Genomic DNA, 18912 nt, shown 5'->3' with positions numbered 1-18912 from the left:
AGAGGAGGGAAGAGGGGAAGAGATGGGGGCAGTGGAAAGAGGGGGGGCTTATTCACATACAACTCCAGGGGGGGCTGGGTGTTGGGGGTCATGATCCAGGGGGACATGCGGAAGACCACAGTGTCTGTGAAGAGGGGCACCTCTTCAGGCAGCTCTTATTCACTCAAGAGACCTGTTCTAACCCAAATTGTGTGTGACCTGAAGACGGTGAATTCATGCATCTGAGCCTCAGATTTTCCCTCTGTAAAATGGAAGTAGTTATCGAACCTCTTTCTTGGGTAGTATGTTGTGTCCTGATGGAGTGTCTGTTTGTACATTGTAGTGAGAGTTAGGAAAGGTGATGGAAAGAAGGGAGAGATGTAGACAAGAAAAGAAAGAATTTGGTAAGCAGAGGCTGGATCAGGGTGGGAAGAAGCCCCACCAGTCCACTCACCCTGGGCACAGAAGACCCCTACTCTTTTGGAATCAGAAAACGGCACATTCAAGACCAGCTTGTGGCTGTCAAAGAACTTGTCAGGGCCATCACAGGTCAGCACCATTGGGGACATGTCCTTCAGGTCTGAAGACAATGACATCCTTGAGACAACCTTCCCTCCACCTCATCAATAGGCTTCCCCCCACCCCCCAACCCTTTACCACCCCACACCATCACCGTGGGCAACGCCACATAGCCCTTCTGTCACTCACCATCCAGCGATGTCAGGCGGCTGTCGGCGAGGTCAGGATGCCTGGACCTGGGATTGTCCCGGTCACAATTCACCAGCAGGATAGCCCCGTAGCCCTCGGGGCCCCAGTGCCAGGTTTTCTGTGGCAAAACAGGAGGTCTTGGAGTCAGTGGGACCCAAGGGGCTCTGGGAAGAGGTTCTGGATGTGGCTAAGGCCAGCCACTTTGTTAGCTTGGCGACTTTTGTATCCTGGGTTTGCTTAAAGATTTAAAGAAGGCTCACAGATTTGGGGACTGAGCTCCAGGTCTCTAGACCCAGAGCCATTCTACACTTGTGCAGTGAACAACCTGCACCACTGTACACAGTGGCCCCACTTAGCCATCACACTGGAGGAGGAAGGGAGAAACAGCCTTTGCCAACCTGCTCACCCTGACCTTGATGGGACTGGAGAATCCTGGGAGACTCTCCTCTTCCCACCACTCCCCTGGGTAGGTCCACCCATAGTCCTGCAGGTCCTGCAAGGAGGTCTGACTGAGGCGGGAAAGATGGCTGGAGCCCTGCCTTTGTGATCAAAGCTCTTCCTGACATGCCTCCACTTTATTCCCACCAGGGCCTACAAGGCAGGGCTCACGTTCCCATTTCACAGAAGAGGGAAAAGAGGCTCTGGGAAGTAAGCCCCAAGTCACATAGATGGGGTTCAAACTAAGGTCTGGGGGACCATACAGGGCTACCCTGGGCCAGGGACTGAGACATGATTTGTATCATAGGCCCCAGTCATCACCTTGCCCAAACAACTTTGTGCAGTGAACAACCTGCACAACCATCCACAGCATCCCTGCCCCATCTGCTCCACAAAGCCGTTTGATCCAGGCTTCCTCTCTGGGGTCTTTCCCTATAAATTACATCTTCTACCCTCCTAGGATGGCTTCCAGATACTTCCTGTGGGGTATTGCCTTGAACTTACCCCATCTTCCTCCTCACTCTTCAGGGTCTAACTGGCGCTGTCTACCCAGCCTCCACTACTAGAAGCCTTGTCTTCTTTTTGCCTTCATTCAGTCACTCAATAACCTTTTATGAAACATCTACCATGTTTGGGGTTTCAAATACAGCCCAGGAAATAGAAAAGGTATCAAGCAAAAGAACCAGTCCCAATGCTAAGGTAGCATAAGAGAGACCCAGAGAGGTTGAGCAGTTTTCCAGGAGTTACACAGCATGTCCATCACACCCCCTTGTGCCAATTTGGCAATCCCCGGATGGGTTCCCTACACTGTTGGATACCCAGACCCTAGGAATCCATCACCCTTCGGGTTAGAGGGTCCATCTCACCCCAAGACCATCCCCAGGTTTGCCTGTCAACCCTGCTGTGTTGGGGTAGCCAGGAGAGCCTCACCTTGTCACCTCGGTTCCTCTTCACCCGGCCTTTGCGGCTTGTGTCAACATCGAGGGAGATGTCTGGAAAGGGAAGAAAGGGGCACGAGGCACTCAGCCAGTCCCATCTTCACACACATATTATCCAGGGCTGGGAAAGCTTCGCCCCTCCCTAAGCCCATGAGGACCAGGAAGCCCTGTTCTGGGAGGCCCTTGTGGCAGCCCCATATGGTGCTGGGTATCCGAGGGACCCAAGTCTTCACGTCTTGAATTTCTTGCTCATCTACATGTGCTGAATTGCTAGCTAGCTCTTGGTGGCCCTGATTCTGGTGGTTGAGGTTTAGGCCGGAGGCTCTGGGTTCTGGTTCCATAGTTCTCAGAGCCGGCTGCCCGGGGCTGAGGCTGAAAGGGCACGGGACTGTCCAGGGTTTAGTGCCGGATCTTGGAGGTGGGATTCTGGACAACGGAGGCCCATTATGTGTCTACCTGTTGACATAGGGACAGTGCAGTTTCTAGATTCCTGTGGCCCTAGGTATTGCTGAGTCTCCTTCCCTGAGGTTCTAGAGTGGACAGAAGTCCCCTGAAGAAGTCACGCACCTTGATTGTGAAGGAAGCTGGCCATGGGCTTCCACTCAGTGCTTCTCTAAGGCCCTCCACAGCCAACACGGAGGGGTGAGGGGAAGTACCAGAGCCAGGCAGGTGGTACGTACCAACGCCAGTGAGATAGAGCATGCTGTGGCCCAGGACACTGTCCTCATGCTTCCTGAAGTAGGAGACCTTCACCTGTGGGGACATGGTCAGCCCTAAGCCAGCACAGCCGCCCCTTCAGAGATGGTGGTGTCGGGGCTGTGGGGGTGATCCACACCTCCCAACAGCCCTACTTAGAGGCAGGGCAGGCATGGGGGCCCCCAGCTCCTCCCCGAGGCTGAAGGCCCACATCTCACAGGATCCCGGCTTGGATTCCGAGCTGCCTTGTCCAGCTAGAGAGGTCGTGGCTGCCTCCCTGGCTCCTAGGGCTAGGCAGAAAGGCAAAGGGCTGGACAGGGTGGGGGCAGATCCCAGAGGGAGCAGCTGGACCCTCAGGAATCCACAAGCATGTTAGAGAGAAAGAACGAGGGAAGGGGCAGCTGTCACCATTGACTTAGGCAAGTTCCTCAACCTCTCCGGGCCTGTTTCTTCACCTATACAATAGGAACAATGACCCCATCCCCTGATAACGTCCAGTGGTCATGAGCTGTTCCCATGGTCCAGAGCTCACGCCAAGGGCTCTACCCAGGCCATCTCCACCGTCCCCCAGGATGGCTCTGGTAGACAGAGCCCATTTGCAACAAGGTCACTCAGGGCCCTGCCTGCAGGCACATGGCTAGTGAGCAGAGGTGGTAGGACCTGAGCCCATGGCAGGCTCCAGGGTCTCTGTTCTCAAAGGCTTCATGGTCCCTGCTTTGTTCCTGTCCACTCAGTGGGTCACTGTGTGTGTGTGGTGGATGGCTGGAGGTGAATGCGGAGGGTGTCATCTATGCGAGGAGCCTCCCTTACTCCTTAGATGTGGGAGATACACGCACATCCACGTATGTACGCGCGTCTGCATGCATGGGTGTGCACAGCTGTTGCTACGTGGTCCTGCCTATACGAGAGTAGGGGCTTGTTTGGGGGTCTGTGTTAGGTTGAGTCAGGATTTGTGTGGGGGTGTTTGTGAACCTGAGGTGTGAATAGGCAGGCTGTTTTTATAGGCGAATTCATTTGCATATATATGTGATGTTGCATGCTGGGGGGGTTTGCGTGTTTGAGGTGTCTGTGGGGTTGTATCAAGTTGTGCTGTGTGGATGCAGGTGTCAAATGCTTTGTGGGGTTTGATTGAGCAAGGGGATATGTGAATGGGGGTATGCTTTGGGGGTCTCTTACCTTGGGTGGGGGTGGGGACATGCAGCCCGTTACTCTGGGGAGGGGCCTCTTACCTTGAGATCGCTTAAGTCCTTACTAGCTGTGTCCACAGACATGATCACATCCACTCTGGCGCCCAGGGGCCACCGGGCCTTCCCTGTGGGCTCTGTCCCTCGTGCTGGGTCATAGACCACGGAGATCTTCACGCCAGAGCTCCCAGAGACCTCGAAGCTATCAGCACCCTTGGGCACATTGCTGACAGAGAAAGGAAAGGGCAAAGGGTCCAGGTCTCAGGAGAGAGGCCACCGCAGGGTGGTGGCTGAGGTAGCCAGGCCACGCAAACAGCACTCCCCACAGCTGGGTTGGGGAGCAGTGGGGGAAGTGCCACTGGCCAGGCAGCCTGGGCTCCATGCTAGCTCTCCACTGACCCCTATGTGACCCACCCTGGACACATCACCTCCTGGCCCCAGTCGCCCCATCTGTAAAATCAGGGGATTGGAGCAAAGCAATGGTGTTGAGATTTATTTTAGTGGCAGAATCCTTTTTGCAGAACTCCCGTGGAACCCAGGACATAAGACAGACCAAAGAGAGCTGGAGATGGAGCTGAGCCAAGACGTTTAACCCTCTACTCCAACCGCACCCCCAAGACTCCAGAGAGACCGCAAACCTCTGGGCACCCACCCCCATCCCAAGGCGTCCCACTCTCATGCTTCTAATCCAACAGGAAATCACTTGGTTGACCATCTCTTACCACCTCCACTGCCATCCCTGCCCCCTGGATTTCTGAGCAACTTCCTCACGGGTCTCCTAGGCTGCCAAGCCCCTTCTAGTCTGTTCCGCACACAGCACACACCAGATTGCGTTGTCCTGTTTTGCTCAGAAGAAGTGGTTCCCATCACACTCGGCAAAGTCCCCGCAATGGCAACCAAGGTCCCGCTTGATCTGCCCCTGCCACTTTCATGACTTCCTCCTCCCCACTATACTCTCCCTCGTCCACTCTGAACTTCTTGCTCTTCCATGAAGCTGCCTGGCTGTCCTGCCTCAGGGCCTTTGCACTGGCTGTTGCTTCTGCGTAGAATGCTCTTCCCCTAGATGTGCACAAGTCTCACTCCATTACCGTCTTCAGGGCTCGGCTTAAATGTCGCCTTTTCAGTGAGCCCCCCATCACTCCATTTAATGCTGCACCTTGCCCCGTCTTCTCCCCTGCTCTCCCCATCCCTGTTATTCTGCTCTGATTCTTAATCATGCTGTTGTCTATTGTCCATCTCTCCTGCTAGAAGGTCAGTTCCCCAAGGTCTGGGAGTTTTATCTGTTTTGCCCACTGCTGTATCCCCAGCACGTGTAATGGTGTCTGACACAGAGGCTGTGCTCATAAACCCTTGTTAAATGAATGAATGGGTTCATTTTCTCCGAGTCTGCAGGGTCCATCTGTACTCAGTTGTACAGGGCTGGACTAGTACCAGTACCCAGTGCAGCTTCTCTCTGTTTATCCGTGACAGCCCATCCAGCTGATACCCAGAGCTCTGGGCTCCATAAACGGGGGCCAAAAAGCTCTCAGTCTGCCAGGACCCAGCCTGGGGTTCTCATCTTCTGGGCCTCACACCACCAGCTGTTCCCAGCCACAGCATGCGGGGCCCAGGCTTCCTGGGCCATAGAGAAGGGGGTGCTCAGCAAACTCAGGCTACAGGCACCCAGAGCTAAGCCAGCAGGGCCTCTGTGAGCCTGTGAGCCTGCCTTCTTCCTCCCTGAATAAACACCCGCTCCCTCTGTGCTGAGCACTCTGCTGAGTCTCAGGGTTCCATGAGGCCCTGGGCCACATGGAGCTCACGGCCTAGTGAGGAAGTCAGATGAGGAAACCAGATGTCGGTGTTTCTCCCTCCCTGCATGTCAGGGCTCCCCACCGCCACCTGCCAGGGCAGAACCATCAGCCTCAAGGTCACCACCCAAGATCAAGTCTACTGACAAACACCCACGTGACTATAAAGATGTCAAGGCCAGAGGAGTCCTTTGATATATCCTCCTGCCCCCATCCTTTCCTGGACCCCTGAGAACCCACCCACCCAAACATTAAACCCTCTGGAGAAACCGGACACCTCCCCCTAACCCCACCAGGGTCACTCGGTCCCCATCAGACTGCCTCCATTGACAATGTTGACAATGGTCATAGTTACAGCAATCCCATCCTACTCAGTGCCTAGCTCTCTGATGGGGCCCCACAAGGCAGTTATTATTCCCTCATCTTACAGATGAGGCTGGGGTGGGAAGGGGCCCCTGAGCCCCACAGGTTGCTCAGGCCAGACTCATCTCGCTCACCCCACACTCGTGGCCTTAACCATCCCCAGGAACCATTACACCTTCAGGAATCCTCCCACCTGTCATGACCTTCATCACTATTTAATCAGTTGCCATAGAAACCCAGGTCTCCCACTCTGGTCAATTTCAAATCACTGAACTCAGAGTTGCAAAGCGTCGCATAGTAGCACCCCGTGTGTAACTATTTCTAGAGGTAAATGATCTCCGGAACATCAATAATGGTAGGATGTAGTAAAATAATAAGGAAGGGACGTGTTGTGAGTTTTTCTTACCTTTGTTTTTAACATGATTTATTTCATTGTAAGTATACGTAGTTTAATTTTAAATAATGGCTCTGTTTGACAACAGGCTCATCAACTTGCTAAAAAATGGACAATCAGTTCCCCTTGGAGAAGCGGGAGCCTGCTACACTGCTAAAAACTTATATTCTTCACCTTTTCCAGCCTTTCCCTAGGGGACTTACAGCCTTTGCCCAGGGTGACTGTGCATGGGGAAAGGAAATAATCAGACTTTTCTAGTGTCACTGGACACGGCTCTGAACCAACAATAATTTCAGGAGACCCAAAACGTCACTGTGGCCCCCCAGGCAGAGTAGAGGCGGTGGTCAGGTGGCTGATGGGTTTCGCCGAGGTCCCCCTCACAGTGGGTCCGATGGGTCCCCAAACCCATCCTGTGTTTTTCTTACCCCAATTCCAGAATGTGTAATTGGAATAGACATACTCAGTGATGGACAGGATCCCTCACTGTCCAGCTGGCTCCGGCCCCCCAGCCCCAGGACTCCACGCTCAGTTCTCTCTGTCGACATTCACCCTCTTGGTAACGTCCATTTCCCACATCGATATGCTCCCACTTGTCCATCTCCAGACTCTTATAGCTAACTGACTTTTTAGCATCTCCTTTGGGTGTCTAACAGGCATTTAAAATGTAATATGTGCAAAACCAAACTCCTATTTCCTCACTTCCGCCCCATCCACACCTCCTGCCCCAGCTCGTCAGCAGCCACTGCACCTTCGGGCTTATCCTGGTCTCCTCTCCTTCCCTCTCACTCACATCCAGCCCCTTGGCAAACCTTCACCACATCTCCAGAAGATGACACTCTCACCTCCTCCCTGGCTAACACTCTGGTCCACATGGATTTTTCCAATAGGCTAGTCTCCTGCTTTCTCTCCTGGCGCCCACCGTCTGCTCTCAATACAGCAGTAGAGGGATCCTCTTAAAACAAAAGTCACATAATGTCCTTCCTGTTCACGACCTTTCCACGGAACCTCTGTGGTCTGCCCTAAGATGGCTGCCTGACCTCGTGGCTCCCTACCCCTCACTCCTGCAGAGCCAGCTCCTTGCTCTCCCTCCAGCGTGCCCGGCTCACTCCCGCTTTAGGCCCTTTGCATTTGCAGTTCTCTTCTTCCCTCACAGATATCCCAAGGGCCACTCCCTCAACTTCCTTCTCAGAGAGGTCTTCCCTGACTGCCCTAGTAAGACTGTGACACGGATGGCGCCATGAACCCCACGCTCCCTAACCCCATGACCCAGCTTCATTTCTACCCATGGCACTTGTCACCTGACATATTATGTTGATTTGATGTATTTTCTACCACCCGTCTCTCCCATTTCTCCCTCTAGAATATAGCAACTTTTTATGTTTTACTCTCTCTGGCACTACTGTCATCTCCACACCCAGCTCAGTGGCTGGCATGGACCAGGACACCACGAATGCTTATTTTATGGGTGAGGACCAGGCAAGCCAGAAATGTGGGCTGGCTTTCCCAGGATGGCCTAGCTGGGAGGTGGCGGAGCTGAGATAGTGGCGGAGCATCTGCCTGGCCCCAGAGCTCTTGCCCACACATCCTGAGAGCAAGTAGGCACAAGCCCAGGGCACCCAGCTGGTGGCATAATGGTTTCCATCTCGTGGGAGACCCCTGATCCACCCCACCCAGGAATGCCATCACCAGACACAGCTCTTTTGAGGGGTGGGGAGTTCCAGGGAGCCAATCCCCAGGTTTGGTCAAATGTTGACATTTCCAAGTCACAGCCCGGGCCACACAACCCCTTATTTGAAGTCTTGGTAGAAAATAGTAGCAGTAACAACAACAACAACATTGATGATGATGATGATGAAGATGATGATGGAAGAAGAGGGGAAAAGGACCGGTATAATTCCTCGGGGGCCCTCAGGACCTTCCCAGCCTGGCCCGCCTTCCTGCCCCACACCTTCCTGCTCAGCAGTTCACCCTTCGCTGGGGTGCTAGGATCCTGGTCTCAGCTTCTTTATCCCCTGCACGTGCCAGGTGAGTCCCTACAAGGACAGGACGGGTCTTGGGGGAAAGCGGCTTCCTGCAGGAGACACCTAAAGGTCAGGGCTGAGGCCCAGGTCTCATGTGCCCTCTGGGGGAGGGGCCTGTCCGAGTCCTGGCTCCACAGCCTTCGAGGCCCCCCTATAATCCCATCCAGGTTGCCGTTCTCATGCTGCCTCTCAGGGTGAAAAAGACGCCTGAGAGCTGAGGCCGCCCCAGCAGGAGCTTTGCAAACTGAAGGAAGGGGCTGTGGTTTCCTGCCCGTGCCCATGCTTGGCAGGCTGTGCCAGGCAGGCACTTGGCTGCCTGGGTTTTGGGTTTCACACTGTCTCTCCTCTCAGGCTCCTGGATCTGTGGGTGGCGGCCACAGATTAAAGGCTGATCTTGGGGGGCAGGTCGAACAAGCAGGAGTGGGAGTTTGGGGTGAGCCCCAGGGTGCCCCCCAGTGGGGTTTGTTTCACCAGCTCTCTGAGCTGCTCGGAAGGAGCTTCCCAATCTCCCCCTGCTGCATCACTTTGGCGGAGCCTTGTGGTGCAGCCCCCAGACACAGCCAAACCCCCATAATCAGCCCTGGCTTGTCTCCAAACTCATGGCCAGGCCGAGTAATGGATTTGAAAGCACCCCTTTAAATGAAAGGAACTACAGTCATTACCACCCAGGAGACAGAAACCGCCCTGGCGGTGTGATTATCTGTAATCATCATTATTGTCTTTATCATCATTTCCAGGGTTATGCTGATGAGCCGGTGCCCTCACCTTGCCCTCTGCCCCCCAGTGCCTTTCCTCCATCTCTGCGGGGGGGTGAGGGCAGGGAGCTGTGAAAGGGGACAATCTTTTGCATTCTTGAGGACCTACTTCAAATGCCACCTCCTCCGTGGAGCAGGCTGTGGGCTCCCACAGAGCGTGGCCTCAAATCCAGTCACGTAACTGCTCTGAGCTTCGATTTTCCTCCCCTGTAACATGGGTATAATCCAAAGAGCTACTTCCTAGGGCTTTTGGGGGAGTCCATGAATTGATGCATTTAAAGTGCTTGGTATGAAAGTCAGTTTGGAGAATATAAACGATAATGTTGTAAAGGTTTTATAGGGTGTCCGATAGACACTTGTCTTATTAGGGAGACCACTTCAGGGATGGTGTAGATGCTTGATCACTGCACTGTACACTTGAAGCTGAAGCTGAACAATAATGAATGTCAACTATAATTTTATATACATATAGTCACAAGAAGCGGAGTACAGGATTAGGAATAGAGACAGTGGAAATGTAATGGCTGTATGCGATGTCAGAGGGGTAGTGGATGGGGGAGGGAGGTTGTCACTTTGTGAGGGGTATAAATGATAAATGTCTAACTAGTACATTGTTTTGTACACCTGAAACTAATAAAAAATGAAAAAGTGCTTGGCACACAGTAGATACTTAAGAAGTGTTAGATGCCACCATCGCCGTTCCTGTTACTCTTCCCCCCAACAGCTCAGCCCACTGGGGCCAGAACCCAGAACCCCGTGTCCTTTCCTCTGTCCCCACAGCACTGGTTCAGATCCTCCTTGGGGCCTCTTCACAGTCCGCCTGTGCCAGCCAGAGCAGCGTCCTGCCTGACTCGTCCTGCCACGTCCCCACACCCGTGCCAGGGCAGACCTAGTGCACCAGGTTAGTAAAGAGGCTGCAAGGACAATGGAGTCAATTCTTAGAGAAGCTCCCAAGAGGAGGCGAAAAGTGTGAAGCTGGAGAATTGCAAATCAACAGGTAATTCCCAGCCACGTCTCCTCGCTTTGGCGAGGTATATGAAGGCACAAGGCTAGAATGTCTCACAGGTAATATCGGGGTGGTGTTTCAAGCATCTACTACATATGCCAGGCACATGTTCAACTTTTGATACCTGTGGTCTCATCTACACTTCAAAACACCCCTCCCATCTCCTCTTTGAGCAGATGAAGAAATCTTCTCAGAGAGGTGAAGTAACTTGCTGGGGTCACAGCTAGGGCGAAGTGGGGAGGAAGCAACAGGTTTGTCTTCTGCTGTGTCTATCCTGGCTGATATTAAAATGAGCGTGTGGGGGGGCCGGCCCGGTGGCTCAGGCATTGGAGCTCCGCGCTCCTAACTCCGAAGGCTGCCGGTTCGATTCCCACATGGGCCAGTGGGCTCTCAACCACAAGGTTGCCAGTTCAACTCCTGGAGTCCTGCAAGGGATGGTGGGCTCTGCCCCCTGCAACTAAGACTGAAAGGACAACAACTTGAAGCTGAACGGCACCCTCCACAACTAAGATTGAAAGGACAACAATTTGACTTGGAAAAAAAGTCCTGGAAGTACACACAGTTCCCCAATAAAGTCCTGTTCCCCTTCCCCAATAAAATCTTTAAAAAAAAAAAAAAAAAGATTGTGTGTGCCCTGTGCCTGCCTCCAGTAGGACCAGAAGATGTAGGAAAGAAAAAAGAAAGAAAACTTTGAAATTTGTAGTACAAATTCTTCCATGTGCGTCCTTGAGAGCAGGCAGGGGAAGCCTAAGGCAGGATATAGGGGCACCAAGGCAGGAAAGCCATGTCCCTTACCCCCCATCAATGCCTGGAGCTGAGACCCGCCAGGGCCGACAGGCCAGCCCCTCACCGGCTAAACCTTGCAGGGGTAAGGCTGGTACAGGACAAGAGGATGGCACCCATGACCTGGCCTCTGCCTGCCCTAAGACAAGGAGACTGTGGAGTGCCTGCTTAGGCCTTGGCTCAGAGACGAGTCTCAAAGGTGATCTTTCTCAGTCCCTTGCCCAGCATAGGACTTGAACACATCCCGTGACAGACAGCTCACTACCTCACACTCCTCGATGCATCGACAACTCAGGTAATTAAAAAGCTTTTCCTTTTTGCTTGGCTGGAACCTGCCTCTCAGGAGCTTCCACCCACTGGGGCTCTGCAGGCCACACCTTATCTCAAGTTTACCGTGTGGTTTCTAGGGTGAGGAAAAGCAGCTGTCATGGTGAAGTTCCTTCCATGCCATCCACCCTACCTGCCACTTGGACTTCACCAGCCCTTAGGGACTGGGGTCTAGGCAGGGAGGATAGAATGGTGCTGGCCCAGCCTCCAGCTGGGTGGGTGGGTATGGGGAGTGGCAAAGGACCTGTGTGCCCTGAAGGTTTGCCCAGGGCACTGTGCTGGGGAGAGGCAAGGGCAGGAGGGGAGAATAATCTCGAACTGGATGGGAAGGCAAGCCAGTAGGCAGCCCTTGAGCAGACCAGGCCAGCCACGCCTGTGGCTCACATTCACACCTGGCCAGCACCTGCCTGACAGGCTCCCCTGAGGTGACACCCTCCAGGTGTCCTGGACTTGAAGATCCCTGAACTGAAGCCCCAGGAAGTGCCATGGGACCACCCAGCAGGGTCCAACAAATCCTCTTTGGTGCAGCCAGCTCTGTGGGTGCTTCTGCCTGGAGCTGAGACCCGCCAGGGCCGACAGGCCAGCCCCTCACGGGCTCCAGTCCTAAAGGATGGCAGCTCCCCAGAAGCATACGGGGCTCCTGTTACTGTTGCTGGCTGTTCTGCCTCAATATGCATTTCCTGAGCACCTACTGCATGTAAGGCACTGGGCACCGGAAAAGAGAGATGAATCACCCCAGGGTGACAAGGGTAGGGCCCACACGGAGCAGGTACATCATAGCCTACAGCATGCTTTTACTTCATTCTAATTCCATTCCCATGGCACCTGTATGCTGAGGGGGGCAGTTATATTCCTCTCCCCATTTTACAGAAGATGCACTGAAATTCAGAGGGAGGTCACATACAAGGTGACAGTGGCACAGCAGCGATTTGACCCCACTTGGGTCTGAATCCAAAGCTCATCCTCTGCCCTGCCCCCACTCTATGCTTCACATTAACCCAGCAACATAGAAAATTCCCAGATCAGAATCTCTTGGCCTCTCTGTGCCTTAGTTTCTTCATCTGTAAAATGGGGATCACCGTCCCTACCTCAAAGGCTTGTTGTGAGATCTAATTGAGATAATTCAGTGAGCACTGGAAGCATGTAAGTCAGTGCTGCCATCATTGTCATTACTGTCACAAAGGGTATGAGGGGACAGGCAGGCCCTGGGGAAGACAGAGGGTCAGTGGAGAAGAGGATTCTTGCACCTCCCTCCACTCTCCGACCTGACCAAGAAACCTGATTGGCTATGAGATTTTTAGCATCCACATCTTGAAGGTTTTTAGCTCCAGACTAAGATGGGAACCACTCATGGGCCGTATCATCTCCGAGTGCCAGAGCCCAAACCGGAGCTGGACACAGAGCAGGTAGCCAGTGACGTTTGTTAAATGACTGCAGTGGGGTAAAGGCCACAGAAGGCGCAGACCCCCAGCCTGGTGTGGCTTTCTCCTTGGTCTTCCCAGGGGTTGGCTGTGGCTAACAGAGGTCAGAGGAGGGCAATAGCTGACATCCCACAGACCCCACATCACGGGCAGGCATTTTCTCCAAAGTCCGGAGTCAAACAGGGCTGTGTCCTCTCCCTCTCACGGGTGCCTAATGTCCTGCCATTGCTCAAGGAGGGACACACCAAAATCCTGGAAGGAGGGCCCAGGCTGGCCAGGCCTTCCTTTAAGTGGACACTTGCCTGCCCAGGAATGGGGGCTGGCTAGGAGGGGGTGGCAGCTTGGGCCTTCCCAGCAGAGGCAAACGGGTTGGGAACCAGATCGTCACTGAGAGAAAGCCCTGAATGGAGAGTCAGGGTCATCAGTCACTTCCCTCTCAGCCACAGCTTCCCCACCTGCAAAATGAGGAAAAGCATCCCTGTGCTCTGTGGATTATGAAACTCCTCATCTATAGAGTGGGGGCCCAATTCACAGGTACAAACGACAGGCAATATTTATCGTCACCTGGCCTGGAAGAAAATAGGCTCAGAGAAGGGAAGTGACTGGTCAAGTTCACACAGTCTGCACACAGCCTGACCCCCAGCAGCTGGTGAGGACTACTGCCATCCTGTTCTCAGGAGTCATCGCAATGAATCTCAGATCTTTCCAGCCCCACATTTCTGAGCGTCAGGACCACTTGACAGAGCTGAACAGCTGCTTGGAAACCAGAGAAGGGAGTGGAAGCTTCTCTGGACAGAGCAAAGGAGAAGACAACACATCACAGGGAAAGCATTCTGGGATTGAAGAGGCATCTCCACCACTAGTGAGCGACCCCCGTTCTTTGCATCTGGAAGCTTCTCTCAGGGTCCACTGGCTCAGGAGAGTAGGCTTACCTGGCTGGCCCCAGCTACTGAGAGCGGAAGGGCGGGTCCTGGAGAGGAAAGAGAGAGCGCGAGGGGTTGGAAGGGATGGGTGCTGGAAAGGGAAGACAGAAGGTAAAGAGTCAGAGGAGATACCAAGACCTGAAGTGATAAGAGGGGGAGGTGGGGCACAGGGGAGGGGTTATGGGGCGAGAACAGGGGAGGAAAGAGTGACTGATAGAAGAGATTTCCCAGCGGTCTGAAAATGGCAGGTGGCAACAAGGACATCTGTAGCATTAAGGGGAGGATGGCCTCTGAGGCGCTCCCTGATGCCAATATTTTATGTTTCAAGAACACATACACTCCCCTATTCCATGTCCACAGCCCACAGCCCTCAGTCCTCTCGTGGCTCCGTGGAACTTATGAGGGACCCAGGCCTCTTCAAGAACCCTCAAATTTAAACTTTAACATTACTTCTGATGAAGGAATGCAATGTAGCAACAGGATGGAGCAAGGAGAGAAGGTCCTCACCTGGCTTAAACCTCTGTCCCAGCCTGGCTGTCAAGACCCGTCAATCACCATCATTAGTGCTGGCATCCATCTTATAATTACCACATGAGAAGCACAATTATGCCTCACTCTACTTCGGTGCAAGTTAAAAGCATTAATTTACTCAATGTAAACCTTAAGAAGATATTTACCAGAAGTTTTATAACTCTGTTTTGGGATTTTCGGGGTTTTTTTAAATACAGAGAAGAAGGAAGAAAAAGGAAGTGGCCTGGGTCTTCTCTCCAACTCATCTGAGAGGCCCTACACAGACCCTCCTCCCTGTGTTCGTGGGATTCCAGCAATCTCTGATCCAAAGGGTCTCTTTCGCATTGATGCTTTTGCAGGGCTGGAGGAGGTTTGGGGAGAATCCAGGAGACTGTCCCCATCTCCCGCCCAGCCAGCCTTCTCCTCCATTCCCTAAGAATAAAACGTTCATTATGGCTTCCAGCCTGGGGCTCTGGTTCTGGCCTTTGGGCAGACAAGGAGGACCAGGCTGGACCACTCATAGATTCCCCTCACTGCCCAGCCCCTCTTTTTTGGCATGAGTCCTCTGGTATCAACCTCCAAGCAAGGACAGGGCCAGCTAGGGCAATCTGGCCAGACGCAGGGGATCAGGGTGGTGAGCTAGCCCGTTGGGGTGAGGGGGACAGGATGGTAAGGTAGCCCACTGCGATGAGGAGGGTAGGAACTATAGCTCGTGCTGAGTCAGGAGATTTCTAAGGGTTCCTTGGGCTGGGATATCCCGGGGCATACAAGTACCGCAAACACAAATATTTCTCCAAATAATCAGTCCACGTAGCACCTGGAGAAATTAATCACTTCCTATGATGTCACCCCCACACGCACATCTCCACTGGCTCTCCTGGAGGGTTCAGACTCTGGGCAGCTCAGTGACTGGCACATCTCCTCTTCTGGGGGGCTTCCCCGCTTCTACTAGCAAGCCTAAATAGAAACCCCTTGCTTGACCAGAGCCGGCAAGGCAACTAGCAATGGGGTTGGGGAGACCCAAGTTCATTATCAAGTGTAGCCCCTTTCTCCTGGCCAGTGCAGTCCCTGGAGTGAGCTTCCATTTGACAATGCTACACCCTCTTCTTCCACCTGTCTTGACAATTCCACGTCCCCCTTTTTATACCTGTGGCAGACTGTACTGGCAGGAAGTGCTTCTAAGGTCTACTTCTAAACCAATCAGAATACACCAATGCAGGATAAACTTCTGTTTTCTAGTTTAGAGACTCTCAGTGGCTGTGGCCCTTGGGTAGATGTCTCTCAAAGGGTTCACTCAGGACGCCTAAGCATCAACCACTCCCAGAGTCAACCAGAGCACGGCAGCTACGAACAACCCAGGCAGCTTCCCTGTGCCCTGCAACTGTGCAGGGGCCCACATTTGAGGATGCTAAGGTGCTTGGTGATCCCAAAGGAGATTTACAGTCAGCCTCGTCCTATCTGTCACACATCCTGATCTGTCCTCTGCTCCTTCTACCTTCTGAGGCATGATGGGAAGAACAGATACTGGAGAAGAGGGAACCCACGGAGCCATCACTGCTCTGAGCACCTCCCACTCCCAGGGCACCAACCATGTAGGAGACCCTATGTACGAGTATCTCATTTATCCTCCCCTTAACCCATTAAGGTCTGTACTAATGTTTCCCCATTTATCAGATGAGGAAGCAGCTTGCCCAGGGTCACGCAAGCCACAAATGGAACTAGGATAAGAAGAACCCGTCGGTCCAGTTCCAGAGTCAGGCCAGGTAGGCCTGACTTGTCTCCACACTGAACTGAAGAAGATACTCAGCTCATCTTGTCGGGGCTCAGAGGGCCAGTGATTTGGCCCAGGCCAGATAGCAAGTCAGAGGCAAAGCTAGACCAGTACCCAGGTCTCCTGGCTCCCAGCCAAATGCTCTGGCCTTACCAGCACCCCATAGGGCCTGAGGTTCTCAAATTACCTTCCAGGAACAGCCACCTCCTGGGGAGGAGAACAGGGGTCTGGAATCAGGAAGATGGGGCTCACTAGAGACCTCTTCCCTGCCCTTGGTGTTAAAGCAGGGTTACTAGATAAAGTACAGGATGCCTAGCTAGATTTGAATTTCAGCTAAACAGCAGATTTTTTAAAAAATACAATTATTTCCCATGCAATATGTCCCTTTATTCGCAGGAGATACATCCCAAGACCCCCAGTGGATGCCCAATACCTTGGATCGTACTTATATATACTATGTTTTTTCCTACACATACATACCTATGATAAAGTTTAGTTTATAAATTAGGCACAGTAAGAGATTAACAACAATAATTAATAATAAAATAGAACAATTATAATAAGATACTGTAATAAAAGTTATGGGACTGTGGCCTCTCGAAATATCTTATTGCAGTGTACTCACACTTCTATTTCTTGTGATGATTTTAGATGACAAAATGCCTACGTGATGACATGAAGAGAGGTGGATATGCTAGACAAAGGGGTGATTCACATCCCAGGAGGAATGGAACGGGACGGCTTGAGATTTCATCACGCTACTCAGAGCAGTGCCCAGTTTAAAACCTAAGAATGGTTTATTTTAGAATTTTCCATTTAGTGTTTTTGGACCATGGTTGATCAGAGGTAACTGAAACCGTGGAAAGTGAAACCGTGGGTAAGGGAGAACTACTGTGCTAAAAAAATTATTTACCATTTATCTGAAATGCAAACCTAACTGGGCATCCTGTATTTTCATTTGTAGGTCTGGCAACACTAATGTTAAAAGGGCAGGAGACAGGGATGTAGAGTACAGCATAGGGAATATAGTCAATAATATTGTAATAACTACATATGGTGTCAGATGGGTATTAGACTATTGGGGTGATCACTTCGTCAGTTATATAAATGTCTAATCACTATGTTGTTGTACACATGAAACTAATATAATATTGTATGTCAACTGTAATAGAAAAATTAAAAAAAAAATTTTTTTAAAGGGGGCAGGAGAAAATAGGATCTCTGCTGGCCACCTAGTTCCTAGAGAACCAGCCCTATCCCAGGGCTCCCAGCATGACTTAGAGCCAAAGCCTGACCTCCAGGGCTCCTGGTTGTTCTTCCTCAGCCCTGTCCCTAGAGGTGGCTTCTGGGGCAGAGGTTCACCTGAGGCCAGGTGGGAAGCTGGGCCCAGCGTTCATGAAACACACTGAGAGAGCACAGGTACTGAGACCCAAGAGGGCAGTAGGAGCTCAGATCCCCACCGTGTAACAGCTCCCAGCCCCCACCTCCTCTGGGAGGGGGCTCCAGGCCTGAGCCCCCTATCTGCAGGCCCTCCAGCCCTATCTGATCCAGCAAGAATCCACAGCTAGTGTGTCAGAGCTGGAAAAGCCCCCAGAGGTCCCCAGGTCTAACTCCATCAGTGGCCAGGTGGGGAAACTGAGGCTGTCAGGTCCCTAGATCTGCCCCCATCTGGGTAGAGCCAGGACAGGGAGGCTTTGGGCCAACAAGAGAAGTTGAAGCTTCTGCTTCCCTCAGGTGTCATGATTGCCACCATTACCACCATCACCACCACCATCACCATCATCATCGTCATCGCAAACACAACCCCAGGTCTTGCTGCAAGTTCTTTTCCTTTTTTAAGTCATTGAATCGTCCCCTAACCACTCCCTCCTGATTATTATCACCCTACTTAGCCTCCAAAAATCAAGTTGCCACACACCCCAACTCTAGACCTCAGAGTTGTTGGCAAGAAATTGGGGGCCGCCCCGGCCTACTCTCCATCTTGAGCAACCGTTCTGATACTCCACACAAATTCCACTCAGATATGAGAAATAGAGCCCGGACCCCCAAGCCTGGCCCCAGGGCACAGAGCTGGAACCCTTATCCAAGGGCCTGAGGCCAGAGTCTGACCATGGTGCACAGGAGCCAGAGCCCCGAGGTGGACCTAACACCCTAGCCCAGCCCCTCCTCAAGGCCTCAAGGCCCCAACTCCACCAGCTCTGCTGTGAGAACAGGTACTGGGCGCCCACCCCATTGCCTCGAAGTACTCTGTTCTAGCCCAGCCCTCTGCAGCCAGGTGGGTACCTCTCTATTCTCACCTGTGAACATCCACGTACGTCTCCACTCCTACCACACACACTGCATAGGTGGGCTTCTTCAGGGACAGCCTCACAGCCCTCCGAGGTGCCATCCTGTGCCCCTGGCTCCGGACCTCCGCACACCCTGTCTCTCCAGCTCCTCTCCTGGACACCTCGTCGCCAGGAAGGAGTGTGAGTTCTGATGGGTTGGTGCTTTTCTCCTCCCTTTTAATTTCACCTTGTGACCTGATTAGCCTGCCTGAGCTAAGTCCCCACCTCCTGGCTCCATGCCCAGCTTTCCTCACTCAGGTCAGTCAACCTGGGAGGCCAGTCGAGGAGGCGCCAAGGCCACTTCTAGGGAATGGAGAAGGGGAGCTTCAGCTGGTGCCCCTGGTGGGGGGCTCAGCTGCCAACAAAAGACTACCAAGCTCCCCATCAGCCCCCGTTCCCCTTTCCTAGCTCTGCCTCTATCCTCAAACTCTTGGTGCCTGCACCCACACTGTAATGAAATCAGAGTTTCAGGAGTTCAGTTTCAGGAGTTCTGTCTATGTGCCAGGCACTGGATAAGCAGTTTGCAGATCTTATCTCATATGCTAGAAGCTCAGGTAGCATATAAAGTACAGTGCAATCAG

At 52.7% G+C, this 18912-nt stretch overlaps 1 protein-coding gene across 1 annotated transcript in view; it reads right to left on the bottom strand.

Annotated features, from left to right (window-relative positions):
* PADI1 (peptidyl arginine deiminase 1) overlaps positions 1–18702 on the bottom strand; it is a 35676-nt gene extending 16974 nt beyond the window's left edge. The window contains exons 1-6 of the mRNA XM_088790229.1: positions 18302–18702; positions 3989–4169; positions 2744–2816; positions 2056–2117; positions 688–805; positions 434–559 (exon numbers count right to left, since the gene is read on the bottom strand). Of these exons, the coding sequence (XP_088646355.1) occupies positions 434–559; positions 688–805; positions 2056–2117; positions 2744–2816; positions 3989–4169; positions 18302–18393 (652 nt within the window). The 5' untranslated portion in view covers positions 18394–18702. The remainder of the gene's footprint in view (positions 1–433; positions 560–687; positions 806–2055; positions 2118–2743; positions 2817–3988; positions 4170–18301) is intronic.
* Positions 18703–18912: the final 210 nt, after the last annotated feature.

This window comes from Rhinolophus sinicus, chromosome 14 (genome assembly GCF_057876585.1).
Source record: "Rhinolophus sinicus isolate RSI-liver-muscle chromosome 14, RSI-T2T, whole genome shotgun sequence".
In the NCBI taxonomy this organism is placed as follows: Eukaryota; Metazoa; Chordata; class Mammalia; order Chiroptera; family Rhinolophidae; genus Rhinolophus; species Rhinolophus sinicus.
This window is presented reverse-complemented; position numbering and strand designations above follow the sequence as displayed.